The sequence below is a fragment of the Capra hircus genome, chromosome 5, assembly GCF_001704415.2.
Source record: "Capra hircus breed San Clemente chromosome 5, ASM170441v1, whole genome shotgun sequence".
Lineage (NCBI taxonomy): Eukaryota > Metazoa > Chordata > Mammalia > Artiodactyla > Bovidae > Capra > Capra hircus.
In genome coordinates, this window is record NC_030812.1 from 94,710,054 (window position 1) to 94,723,239 (window position 13,186).

The 13,186-nt window shown below is 42.3% G+C and overlaps 1 protein-coding gene across 1 annotated transcript in view; it reads left to right on the top strand.

The window, feature by feature from the left end:
- Positions 11,565-13,186, top strand: part of GRIN2B (glutamate ionotropic receptor NMDA type subunit 2B) — a 234,890-nt gene continuing 233,268 nt past the window's right edge. Inside the window, exon 1 of the mRNA XM_018048456.1 lies at positions 11,565-12,157. Coding sequence (XP_017903945.1) covers positions 11,571-12,157 — 587 coding nt within the window. The 5' untranslated portion in view covers positions 11,565-11,570. The remainder of the gene's footprint in view (positions 12,158-13,186) is intronic.

Consider the following 13,186-nt stretch of genomic DNA (forward strand, 5'->3'; position numbering starts at 1 on the left):
ATACTATTTTTCTTTATTTCATTTTCCCCCCAAGTTTTCCTGTTCCCCTGCTTTCTCCACTTGCATTTATTTAAAAGTATGTTTATTCAGTCACAGAACGTGGTGATTGTTGAATATGTCAGCTCATTCTTTTATAGAAAAGGACCCCTTAATAAAAATACAAATCAGTTCATCTGAGAGTTGTTTTGATGTGCAGAAAACACTGGCCGTAGTGAAGAATTTTCATTGAAGATGAAATGCAATTGCCTTGTTAGGATTTTGATGTCTTGATGCCTTATAGCAGAGCCCAAGCACATTCTGAAAGTCCTCTTGGTATTCTCCAGGCCTTTTGCTTCCTGACTTAATTCGTTAATTCACTTGAGTATCTTAGTGAGAGGGAACTGGCCTTTTTATTCTTCTCCTCTTATTGCCCTGTCTGTTGCTGGTAAGCTTTCTTCTTGCTAAAAAATTGTCCCTGAGACCTAGAATAGGAAGGACCTTGTAGACATTCTCAAAGTGAATACTTTTAGTTTGTTTCTCAGCTGTGGCTTAAATTCAGCGATTGAAGCACATCCAAGAGGGAGATTCAGGGAGGAAACTAGGACACAATTCAAGGAGAAAGCAAAATTATCTTCTGAAAGAACAAATAAGAAAAAGAATGCCGGCTTCTGGGGGAGTTGTTTAGCTATCCAGAATGGCTGTTAGACTAGCTCAATCTGCTTGAATGTCTGTTCATGGGCTTTTGAAAACCCAGAGCATTCTCTTTGTGTGCAAGGGTTTACTGAGAATGAATCTAGCATTTAACTGGCAGGAAAGATCATGCTTCTCCACCAGTGAGCTTCCTTTGTGTGTTTCACTCATGATATTTCTGATTAATGGTGAGAACATCGGGTGTTTTTTTCTTTCTTGAAGGGCTCACAGAATTGACACTAACCAAACCCACTCTAAATAGCTACACCAGCCTTAGTCATCTGAAAAAAAACGATGGTTGGTATCAGAGTTTATAGTCACCAAAAAGGGGATCTCTTGGAGTTGGGAGGGTAGAGAAAATCCTCCCCTTGTGTTGGGAGAGGAGAGATTTTTGTCCCCATATTCTGCTTCTACTTTGTGCTCAGTGTGGAAGAAGTAGAGAAGAAATACCCAGGACTAACCCAGCTTGGAGGAACCTGACCTCTTAGCCCGTCATTTCTACACTTGCCTTCTAAATCTGATGGGTAGTGGAGGTTTTCAGCAGGAGGTTCTAGCCTTTTTCACCTAGAGGTTCTAGACTTTTTTCAAACACAGATCCTTCTTGAGAACTGAATTTAGAAGGAAAACAGAAGGAGGAGAAAGGTCAAATTTATTTAATCTGAATTTGCTTTAATGTCCTAGCAGGCTTGTAATCCCTGGGCAGTGCTAAGATTTGTGCAGCATGAGGGACCTCAGAGGACATATGTATACCTACGGCTGATTCATGTTGGTGTTTGGCAGAAACCAACAAAATTCAATAAAGCAATTATTCTTCCATTAAAAAATAAATAAAATGCTGGACAATGTTATCAGTTCAATAGCCAACAAAAATAAACTACATTTGAAAATTATCTATGGCTTCCCAGGTGGTGCTAGTGGTTAAAGAACCTGCCTGCTAATACAGGAGACATAAGAAATGTAGGTTTGATTTCTGGGCTGGGAAGATACCCTGGAGGAGGGCATGACAACCCACTCTGGTGTTCTTGCCTGGGAGATCCTATGAACAGAGGAGCCTGGAGGGCTACAAACCATGGAGTTGCAGAGTCAGACCCGACTAAAGCGACTTAGCATGCCTGCATGAGCATTATCTGGATGCAACATCAGCTGCCACTCTTGTAATTGAGGTGTAATTGATATGTAATTTTATATTACATTTTGAGCATGCAATATAATGATTCCGTATTTGTAAACACTGTGACATGATCACAGCAAGTGTTGTTACCGTTCCTCACCAAACATGTTACAAAACTTTTTTTCCTTGTGATGAGAACTTTTAAGGTTTACTCTCTTAGCAGTTTTCAAATATGCAGTACAGTATTATTAACTATAGTCATCATGTGGTACGTTACATCCCAATGACGTATTTATTTTTTAACTGGAACTTTGTTCCATTGACTTCCTTCACCCATTTCACCTACTCCCCGTCCACTGCCTCTGGCAACCTCCAATCTGTTCTCTGTATCTATGAGCTTAGCTTTTTTTGTTTTTCTTTTTTGGTTCCATTTGATTTGTTTGCTTTTTTTTTTTTTAAGAATCCACATATAAGTGAAATCATATGGTATTTGTCTTTCTCTGCCTGATTTATTTCACTTAGCATAATGCCCTCAAGGTCCAACCATGTTGTCACAAATGGCAAGATTCCATTCTTTTTTATGGCTGAGTAATACAGAAGCAAAAATAAACAAGTGGTACTACATCAAACTAAAAAGCTTCTGCACAGCAAAGGAAAACATCAACAAAATGAAAAGGCAACCTACTGAATGGGAGAAATATTTGTAAATCATATATCTGATCAGGTTATAATATATAAAATACATAAAGAACTCATAATGCTCAATAGCAAAAAAAGCAAACAATATGATTAAAAACTGGGCAGAGGGCTTGGATAGATGTTTTTCCTGAACATGCAGATGGCCAACAGGCACATGAATGATGCTCAGCATCACCCATCTTCAGGGAAATCAACTCAAAACTATAGGAAGATAGGAGCCCATACCTATTGGAATGACTATTATTAAAAAAACAAGAAATGACAAGTGTTGGTGAGGATGTGGAGAAGAGGGAGCCTTCGGGTACTATTGGTGGGAATGTAAACTGGTACAGCCACTCTGGAGAACAGTATGGGAGTTCCTGAAAAAATTGAACATAGATCTACCGTATGACCCAGCAGTTCTACTTCTGGGTATTTATCTGAAGAATGCGAACACACTAACTAGAAAAGATACATGAACCCCACACCCCCACAGAAAAATGTGAACAAATACAAACACAAACAATGGCAAATTACTACTTTTTAAAATTCACCAGCTGTTTACTGAGAGTCCACTTTGGGTCAGGGCCCATTCTAGGTGCTGAGTTACAGCAATAAACAAATAAATTGATGCCGGCCTTCATGGTGTTCACATTCTAGTTGGGAAGAGGCAAACATTCATGATAAATACACTGTATTATGTTTGATGGTGGTAAATGAATGCTGTCGCAAAAATCAAAAGTGGATTCATAATTAAGAGTAGGTTTCATATGTTGGCAGGATAAGAGGAGTCAGGCCTACCTTTGATGGGAGAGAGTGACTATTGTATCATATCGCAGGCTCAGGATTGAGCTTTGTTGAGAAGGTGAGGTTTTAGTGAAGACTTGTACCGGGTGTGTGTGTTAGCCCTGTGGGTACCTGGGAAGCTGGATGAAGTGTTTCAGGCAGAGGCTATAGCTTGAGTAAAGGTCTGGGGTGGGAATTAGTGTATTTAAGAGCAACCAGCATGCTTGGAGGAGAGTGAGAGGTAGAGTTGGAGAAGGTGGGATCTGAGGGCCAGTGGGGTTCCAATCCTGGGTGTCAGCTTTTTCCTTTTAGTGAGTTGGGAAGTCATTGAAGATTTGGGACCAAAGATAGCATCTTATGATTTAAGCTTTCAAAGAATCATCTTGCTTCTTTGTTGTACATGAGACTGGGGCAGAGGCAGGAGGGCCAGTTAGCAGGCCTTTCAATGACAGGTGAAGGATGAGGGTGGCTCAAACAACGTGGGTGGTCAAAGGCTCTCAATGGACAGCCTTTTGAAGGTAAGGCAGTCAAGGTGTCCTGGCTGATTGGATGTAGAAGTCCAAAGAAAGAGAGGAGTTGTCAGTAGGAGGAGAGAATTGCCTTGAACTGAAATTGGAAACATTTCCATTTTGGATATGTTCAGAGATATCCAAATGGGGATGTAGAATAGGCAGTTTGATGTGTCAGTTTGAAGTTTTGGAGAAAGAAGTGTGAGAGCAATCGGCATCGAAATGGGATTTAAATCAGGAAACTGAGTGAGATTTCTGAGAAGGGGAACAAAACGAGGATCAAGGATTGACTCTGGGGCACGCCCGCTTCAAAAGATCAGAAGGAAGAGGAGGAACCAGCAAAGGAGATGGGAGAACAGCTACCAGTAAGTTAGGAGGAAAGTCAAGTGAATATGAAGCCCTGGAAACCAAGGGACGAGAACATATTTAGGAGCCTGTGATGGCCCAAGTCAAAGGCTGCAGATGGACATTAGAGTTGGCAACACAAATGTCACCACTGCGTTTCACAAAGACGATCTTTTGGGGAGGAGGAGTGGTGTTGGAAGTGTGATTGGAATTAGTACAAGAAAGAATGGGAGAAGAGTTGGAAGAAGTGTAGATGTTGCTTCATGGAATTTGCCGTAGAGAAGAATGAAGAAATGACTGGTACACTTCCTGCCTCTTGGGCTGGCTCCAAGGTGGATCCCCTTCACTTTTTGTACAAGTGCACAACCATTCAGGCATAACTGCAGACATGTGCCATCAGCATAGAAATTTGGAACCAGTTGAGACCATCAAGGTCATTTCAGTTCATCTCCCACCCAACAAAGGAATGTACTTTGTAATATTAATACAACAAACATTTAAATTTTTTTCATGTGCCACCTGGAGATTCAGAGATGAACAAGGTGCGATTCCTGCTGTTGAGAAACGCACATTTTTTAATGGGACGAAGCATGCATATACGCTTCCCATGAGAAAAGGGAACCCTCAAACACCGTTGGTGGGAATGTAAATTGGTGCAGTCACTATGGAAAACAGTATGGCAGTTCCTTAAAAAAATCAAAATAGAACTACCATTGCTGTTGTTGTTCTTCAGTCCCTAAGCCGTGTCTGACTCTTTGCCACTCGATGGACTTCAGCACGCCAGGCTTCCCTGTCCTTCACTGTCTCCTGGAGTTTGCTCAGACTCATGTCCATTGAGTTGGTGATGCTATCTAATCATCTCGTCCTCTGCTGCTCTCTTCTCCTTTTTCCTTCAGTCTTTCTCAGCATCACAGGCTTTTCCAATGAGTCTGCTCTTCATATCAGGTAGACAAAAGTATTGGAGCTTCTGCTTCAGCACCAGTTCTTCCAATGCATATTCAGAGTTGATTTCCTTTAGGATTGACTCGTTGATCTCCTTGCAGTCCAAGGGACTTTCAAGAGTCTTCTCCAACACCACAGTTCAAAGCATCGATTCTTCGGCACTCAGCCTTCTTTATGGTCCAACTCTCACATCCACACATGACTACTGGAAAAACCACAGCTCTGGAGGAAGGAATGGCAAACCACTCTAATAAGCTTGTTGCAAGAATACCACAAACAGTATCAAAAGGCAAAAAGAACTACCATAAGACCCAGCAGTTCTACTCCTGGGTATATATTTGAAAAAACCCAAAACATTAATTTAAAAAGACCTGTGTATCCCAGTGTTCATGGCGGCCTCATGTACACTTGCTAAGATATAGAAGCAACCTAAATGTCCATCAACAGATGAATGGATAAATAAGTTGTAGTCTGTGAGTGTGTATATATACACACACACACAATGGAATATAATTCAGCCATAAAAATGAATGAAAATTTGCCATTTGCATCAATAGGAATGGACTTGAAGAGTATTATGTTAAATGAGATGTCAGACAAAGAAAGATAAGTATTGAATAATATGACTTATATGTAGAATCTAAAAAAAAAAAAATACAGCAAGCTAGTGAATATAACAGGGCTTCCCTGGTGGCTCAGAGGTTAAAGTGTCTGCCTCCAATGCGGGAGACCCGGGTTCGATCCCTGGGTTGGGAAGATCCCCTGGAGAAGGAAATGGCAACCCACTCCATTATTCTTGCCTGGAGAATCCCATGGACTGAGGAGCCTGGTGGGCTGCAGTCCACGGGGTCACAAAGAGTTGGACACGACTGAGTGACTTTACTTACTTACTTACTTAGTGAATATAACAACAAAAAAGAAACAGACTCAGATACAGAGAAGAAAGTAGTGATTCCCACAGAGGGAAGTACGGAGGGGCAATATAGGGGTAAGGGAGTAACAGCTACTAACTATGAGGTATAAAATAAGCCAGCAGGAAACATTGTACAACACGGGGAAAATAGCCAGTATTTTATAATAGCTGTAGATGGAGTATAACTTTTAAAGTTGTTAGTCACTGTATTGCACACCTATAATTTATATCATATTGTACATCAATTATACTTCATTAAAATTTTTAAATAAATAAATATGGTGATGGGGCATGTATAAAATATTGTGAAAGCACAGAGAAAAGAGAATTGACTTGGGAACGTCAGAAAAGACAATACGCATAAAAAAAGCTGACTTTTGAAATAGGCCTGAGAGATGAGCTTGGCATTTTCCACATGGAGTGCTGGGGAGAATCCCTTTATCTGTTAATAATCCAGCTCCTTTTTGAATGTTCATAACGACAGCAAGCTCCTTACCTTACGAGGCCCATTTCATTTTAAACAGCTATAATTGTTGCAAATGTACTTTCTCCATTGAGCCCAATGGTGCCTTTTACTATTTCTGCTCACTGGTCCCAGTTTTCTCCTCTGGAGCCAATGGGCAGAGACTTAGTTTTCTACCATGTAAGTCATGTTTATATTTGAAAACAGATACCATGTTCACTTTCAAGTTGTCACTTTTCCACATTGGAAAAGGGAAATGGATAAAGTCTCCAGCTTGGTTCCCTGAGAAGGTGATCTGAGGTGAAGTTGGTGCATCGGAGGTTTAGGAGCGAATCTCTCCTGTCCCACATGCCCTGAATGGAAGGGCAGGGGTAGACAGAGGGAGAAAGACAGTGTGAGACAGTATTTTCTCTCTTTATTTCTGACTGTGCTGGGTCTTTGTTGATGTGCGCAGGCTTTCTCTAGTTACTGCGAGCAAGGGCTGCACTCTAGTTGCGGTGTGCCGGCTTCTCATTGCGGTGACTTCCCTTGTGGCAGAGCATGGGCTCCAGGGCTCACTGGCTTCACTAATTGTGGTGCACTGGCTTCGCGGCCCTGCAGCATATGGGATCTTCCTGGCCCAGGAATAGACCCTGTGTCCCCTCCATCGGCAGGCAGACTCCTAACCACTGGAGCACCGAGGAAGTCCTTTGATGCAGTATTAACGGAACCTTGTGGGAAGTTCTGAAGACAGACACATCCTTCAGAGTTGCCCAGAATTAAGGCAGGAGGACCAGGTCTTTAGACTCCATGACCACCGGTCACTCCATGCACTCTATCCACTTTGGGTGAGGGGGTTCTGTTCAGCTGAGGCAGTTCCCAAGGTGAACTGGCAGCTGAACGCCATTGCTAGTATATCCTTTATGTCTGAAGCAAATCTGTAAGGGATCTCAGTGATGGAGAAGAAGAATCTCATGTACTGCTAATTTTCTAGGCAGCAATTTTCTGAGGCAGTTAGTAGAATGAAAATAGTACTTGTTTTTGTTTCTTCTTATTAGCAAATAAACACCATGAACACCGACATGATGGGGTTCACCATAACAGTTCCAGACTGACAGGCTCTAATGTCCCATCGTAGCTTCCCTGTGCTGACTGTACCTATCAGTCATAGCAACCCTTTATCTTGGACTGCTTTAAAGGAGCTCTGGAGGCAAGTTGAAGAAGTACATTCATATAATAAATTTGACTGGGAATCTGAGGAGACTGCTCCAAGGACCTGTGCACATAACATTTTGTGATGACACCAGGAGATAAAAATGTTAGTGGGGAAGCATAGTGAGCTGAGTTATATCCCTGTCCTTCATCCTAGAAGATGCTACTTCTTGTGGTGATCACAGTGCATGCTGGGAGCCTGCCAAGATGGATGCATGGCCACAGTCCTTTCCACTCCATGCACACATCAAGATTGCTCTTTGATTTGTGGCTGTGACCATAATTTGCAAAGGCTGTCACTGCTTACAACTTATAGTTAGCCCAAAGCTTTGTTGAAAAAGAGCTGTTCCGTTCCCGACTGCTATATACCAGATTGATGTGTCAACTAAATTAATAATGCTGGACCACTCATTATACCAGGAAACATTTGTCCAAGCTATAACTTTGTCTCTTGATTCCCATTTGGTTTCATTAACCTCCTCTTGGTGCCCCAGATAAAATCGCCTTGTAAGGCCTCCTTATTTAATGAAGGATTGACAAGATAAGATGGTTGAACTGGGCATTGACAGGAGTGGAGGAAATCAGAAAAGGATGATCGTGGAAGATGATAGAATTAGTAGGTAAGATAAGGATGTGGTGGAGGTAACTTGAAACCATATTAATTTTTCCTTTTTTTACTTTCACTGTTTATTGGCTTTCTTCACATAATAGCTGGCAGTTTCTTTAAGAGCTCATTTATTTTTGTGAGGGAGTTTTAAGAGAAGACTAAAAAGGAGAGGGTCAGGTTGGTATACAGTAGATTGGCTGTCTTTTAAATTCAGTCTCATTAGCATGGGCTCATTGACTATGGATGCCCATGGGTTTTCCTCCAAGGCTATCTCTAGCTGTGTTTTGGAATCAGCTGTGGCTTCACTGTGGCTGGAGCTTTGTAGGTGTTCAAGAACCTCCTTGTGATATGTTCATTTAGCATAGAATGGGCAGTAGTTTTACCCATCTCATCCTACGCCTGTGCATTTTAAGGTATATTTGGATGCATCTGTCCCTTAGTCATGTCCACTGGGCTGGTGAAAACTCGAGTGATAATACATCTCATTTGAGAATCTCCCAAACTCCCCAGTTTAGCTGAAAGTAACAAGGAAAACACATGGCTGTCACTTTAAAGTGATCACAACCATTCTGGGTAAGTTGTTCTGTCACGGGCCTTCCTTTCCTATTACTGTGGTTTTCTGTGGGTCCCTGACAAGTCTTGTCATAATTAAGCTTTGCTGTCTTGGATTCCCACACTACATTGTAACCCAAGAACAAGGTCAGTGTCACCCGAAGAGCAGTGCATACTTGGCATTGAAGTGGAAGACGAGGAGCAGGGGCTGGCTGCATTAAAAAATATATATATCACTATTCTGTTCCGTGTAGGAATGTAAGGGATTTCTGAGTATTAATTTTATATCTTGCAACTTTGCTATAGTCCTTAGAGGCTCCTCTTTGACTGTCTGTTTAAGCCAGGGGAGGGAGCCATTATAAACACCATTTTACCCTTAGCTCCAATAATTTTCTGGTGGCATCTTTAGTGTTTTCTATATGTAGTGTCAGTCATTTGTAAACAGTGAGAGTTTTACTTCTGCTTTTCCAATCTGGATTCTTTTTATTTGTTTTTCTTCTCTGGTCGCTGTGGCTAGGACTGCCAAAACTAGGTTGAATAATAGAGATGAGAATGAGCACCCTTGTCTTGTTCCTGACCTTAGAGGAGATGCTTTCAGTTTTTCACCACTGAGAATAATGTTTGCCGTGGGTTTGTCATGTATGGCCTTTATTATGTTGAGGTAGATTCCTTTAATGCCTACTTTCTGGAGAGTTTTTTTTTTTTTTTTAAATCATAAATGGATGCTTATTTTTGTCCAAAGTTTTCTCTGCATCTATTGAGATAATCATTTTATCTTTCAATTTGTTAATTTTGTGTATCACATTCATTGATTTGCATATATCAAAGAATCCTTGCATCCCTGGGATAAAGCCCACTTGATGACGATGCTTTTTAATGTGTTGTTGGATTTCGTTTGCTAGAATTTTGTTGAAGATTTTTGCATCCATGTATATTGGTGAGATTGGCCTGTAATGTTTGTGTGTGTGTGGCGTCTTTGGTTTTGGTAGCAGGGTAATGGTGGCATTATAGAATGAGTTTGAGAGTTTTCCTTCCTCTGAAGTTTTCTGGAAGAGTTTGAACAGAATAGGTGTTAGCTGTTCTCTACACTTTTGGTAGAATTCACCTGTGAAGCCATCTGGCCCTGGGCTTTCTTTTATTCTGAAATAATTTCCATTCCCGCCCCCATGCATTCTTGGTACCCCACCCTCTCTATATCCCTGAGTCCCATGATCCTAAGAGGCTCCTCTTGGACTGTATGTTTAAGCCAGAGGAGGGAGCCGTTATAAGCACCATTTTACCCATAGCAGAAGGAATTAACCCCACATGACTGAGCAGCTCCTGTTCCGTTTGGATCACTTGGAAGAAAATGGGAAGAGTTCAAGGCACATGAAGCACACCCAGCCCTGGCAGAGCCTTGGGCTGGCAGCTCTTGCTGCCGAATCAGGGTCTTTGGATACCAGCTGGATATCTCCCAGCCTGCATTTTTTTTTTTCAATAGCGAGTGCCCAAAAAATACTCAGCAATTTCTCAGCTGTACAACAATATGTTTCTGAACTAAGAAATCACTGCATCATTTTGTTTAAAAGCCTGATCTCTTGTAACCATGCTTCAAAGCTCTGGTTTTGGGGATAAAAAAGCACTGCCCCCTTTGAATTAAAAACACAGTTTTGTTAGCTTGGATAGTTATACAATGGAGATAAACCATCAGATAGGAGACAGGGGCCACTGACCAAGAAAAGAGACGCCATTACCCAGGAGGAAATCAGGGGAAAATAGACTGAAACAGAAGGACGAGGCTGAGAGGGTCTTCATTTTGTGGTTTCAGATTCTTCTAGCTGTAAGATGGAGATAAGACGCAGGGCCTGACATGTCCAAATGGCAGGTGGAATACAGCTTCAAATGAGAGAAATGTAAAAGGGCTTCTCCCTCACAAAGTGGGAGAAAACATAAGATGCTTAGAATTGACAGAGGGTTGTGTGTAATACACAGGTCAGACGGAGACCCTTGGCATTATAGAAGAAAGAGAAAGAGCTATTCTCTACATGCTGTTCTCAAATACAGGCTTAATCACAGATGACCTTGAAGACAAGTCATTGTAACTTGTAGCTTACATAGACTGACTGTGCCTCATTCTAACCTATATGCCTCATTACCAGAGTAGAAGACAGAGAGAAAACTCCATGTGCTATTCATTTAACAGTTACATCTTTATAGACAATGCAGAGATCAAATCTTGTGCTACAGTGCACTTCCCAGCTCGCCATACCTGAGCGCCACTCACCTGCTGGACCACTCACCTGCCCCCTCCCTACTTGAGGTAGATTTAAGGGCAGATTGAGGGCATTTTGGATTATTCCCTGAATTGAATGAAACACACCCACAACTGATGAATCCAAAAGTCTCAAAAATTGGAAAGAGCAAGTTTGTGTTTATATAACTCATTTGACAGCAAACCCTGACCTCAACTGACATGAGGCCATTTAGTCTTTGTCCTGCTTTTTGTGACTCTTCCTACATTTTGCTCTAGAAATACTAACATATTTGATTTTGAGAGGCTGTCTGGGGCTCTGCAGTAGCCTCGAGGACTTCAAAGAGAGCATAGACCCAGGTTGGTTTTCTCCAGGGGAAGGTTTTAAGAAGGAGAGTATTACAGATGTTTGCAATTCAAACATATCCCTCTTTAAAGGCATCAATGTGGAAAGAGTAATTGACACAAACAAACCTCTGTGTCCAGCTGGTTCAGGCTCTCCCTCACCATCTTTGTTTTGACTTTTCTCTCTCTTTTTCTTTCTTTATGCTTCCCACTCTAGGATGAATCCTCCATGTTCTTCCAGTTTGGCCCGTCCATTGAACAGCAGGCTTCCGTGATGCTCAACATCATGGAGGAGTATGACTGGTACATCTTCTCTATCGTCACCACCTACTTCCCTGGCTACCAGGACTTTGTCAACAAGATTCGCAGCACCATCGAGAACAGCTTCGTGGGCTGGGAGCTGGAGGAGGTCCTTCTGCTGGACATGTCCTTGGACGATGGGGATTCTAAAATCCAGAACCAGCTCAAGAAACTTCAGAGCCCCATCATTCTTCTTTACTGTACTAAGGAAGAGGCCACGTACATCTTCGAAGTGGCTAACTCAGTAGGGCTGACCGGCTACGGCTACACGTGGATTGTGCCTAGTCTGGTGGCGGGGGACACGGACACAGTGCCCTCGGAGTTCCCCACCGGCCTGGTCTCTGTGTCCTACGACGAGTGGGACTACGGCCTCCCTGCCAGAGTGAGGGACGGGATCGCCATCATCACCACCGCGGCCTCCGACATGCTGTCGGAACACAGCTTCATCCCCGAGCCCAAGAGCAGCTGCTACAACACCCACGAGAAGAGGATCTACCAGTCCAATATGCTGAACAGGTGAGTGCGCGGCAGAGGGCGCACCGACTGTGGACGTCGGAGGGGAGCTCCTGAGACCGGGTCGGAGGGTCACGTGCCAGGAAGAGCAGTTCGCCGTGTCTGTGGTTGAGGGCTGGCCACTGGGAGGGCCAGTGACGGTGGGGGCAACCCAGCTTCAGAGCTTGCTGTGCGGTTGTTCTTGTTTTAAGAAATACAGAACAGCTCCCCTCCTTCTCAATTGCTTCCCACATGCCTGGTCTTCCTCTTAAGAGTTTTGTGTGTTCAACCTCATTTAACCCTCAAGGCAACAACTCTACCAGGCAGCTTTTGAAAATTGCTTGCATTTTAGGGTATAAAAGAATAGGCTTGTAGGTGTAAGCTGTCTAAGATCATGCTGAAACTAAGAGGTTGAGTTTGGAGTTGAACACAGATCTCTCCGATGGCTACACACCTGATCACTGGGAAAGATGAGACAGGCATAGATGTGAGAGAGGACTGGCTCCTTACCTTCGGGATGATGCTGTACCTGAGTCTGTAGGCACATGAAGAGAGTTTATCCCTTGGCTTATTTTCGTTTTCTAATAAATACTCTTGATTTTATTGAAAAAAGTTAAAAAGTTAGTAAATACAAAGAATTTTACAACAAATAACAGTGTTCTCACCACCAGGAATTAGTTATTAATAGTTTGTCTTTACAGATATGACATTATAAATATGACAGAAATAGATGTTACATGTATGGTGATGTCTTTTTCTTTTTGGCTCATTGAACATTTATTGTTTTTATTATTATTACATAAAAAATGTTTTTAATTAATTTTTTTTTTTTTGCTTCTCCTCTCTCTGCCTTTGAGATTAAGTGAGAACACCATTGTAGAGAAAACTTTTATGGTTGCCCTTGTTCAGGTTTACTGAATGAGAAGATATGGGTGGAATTCTGCTTCCCTGGCCTCACCCCTCCCCATGGACAGAGAAGCCTGGCGGGTTACAGTTAGAATCCAGCTTTTGGGCAGGACATCCTCATAGGGGCCATTGTATAAACGAGTCAGG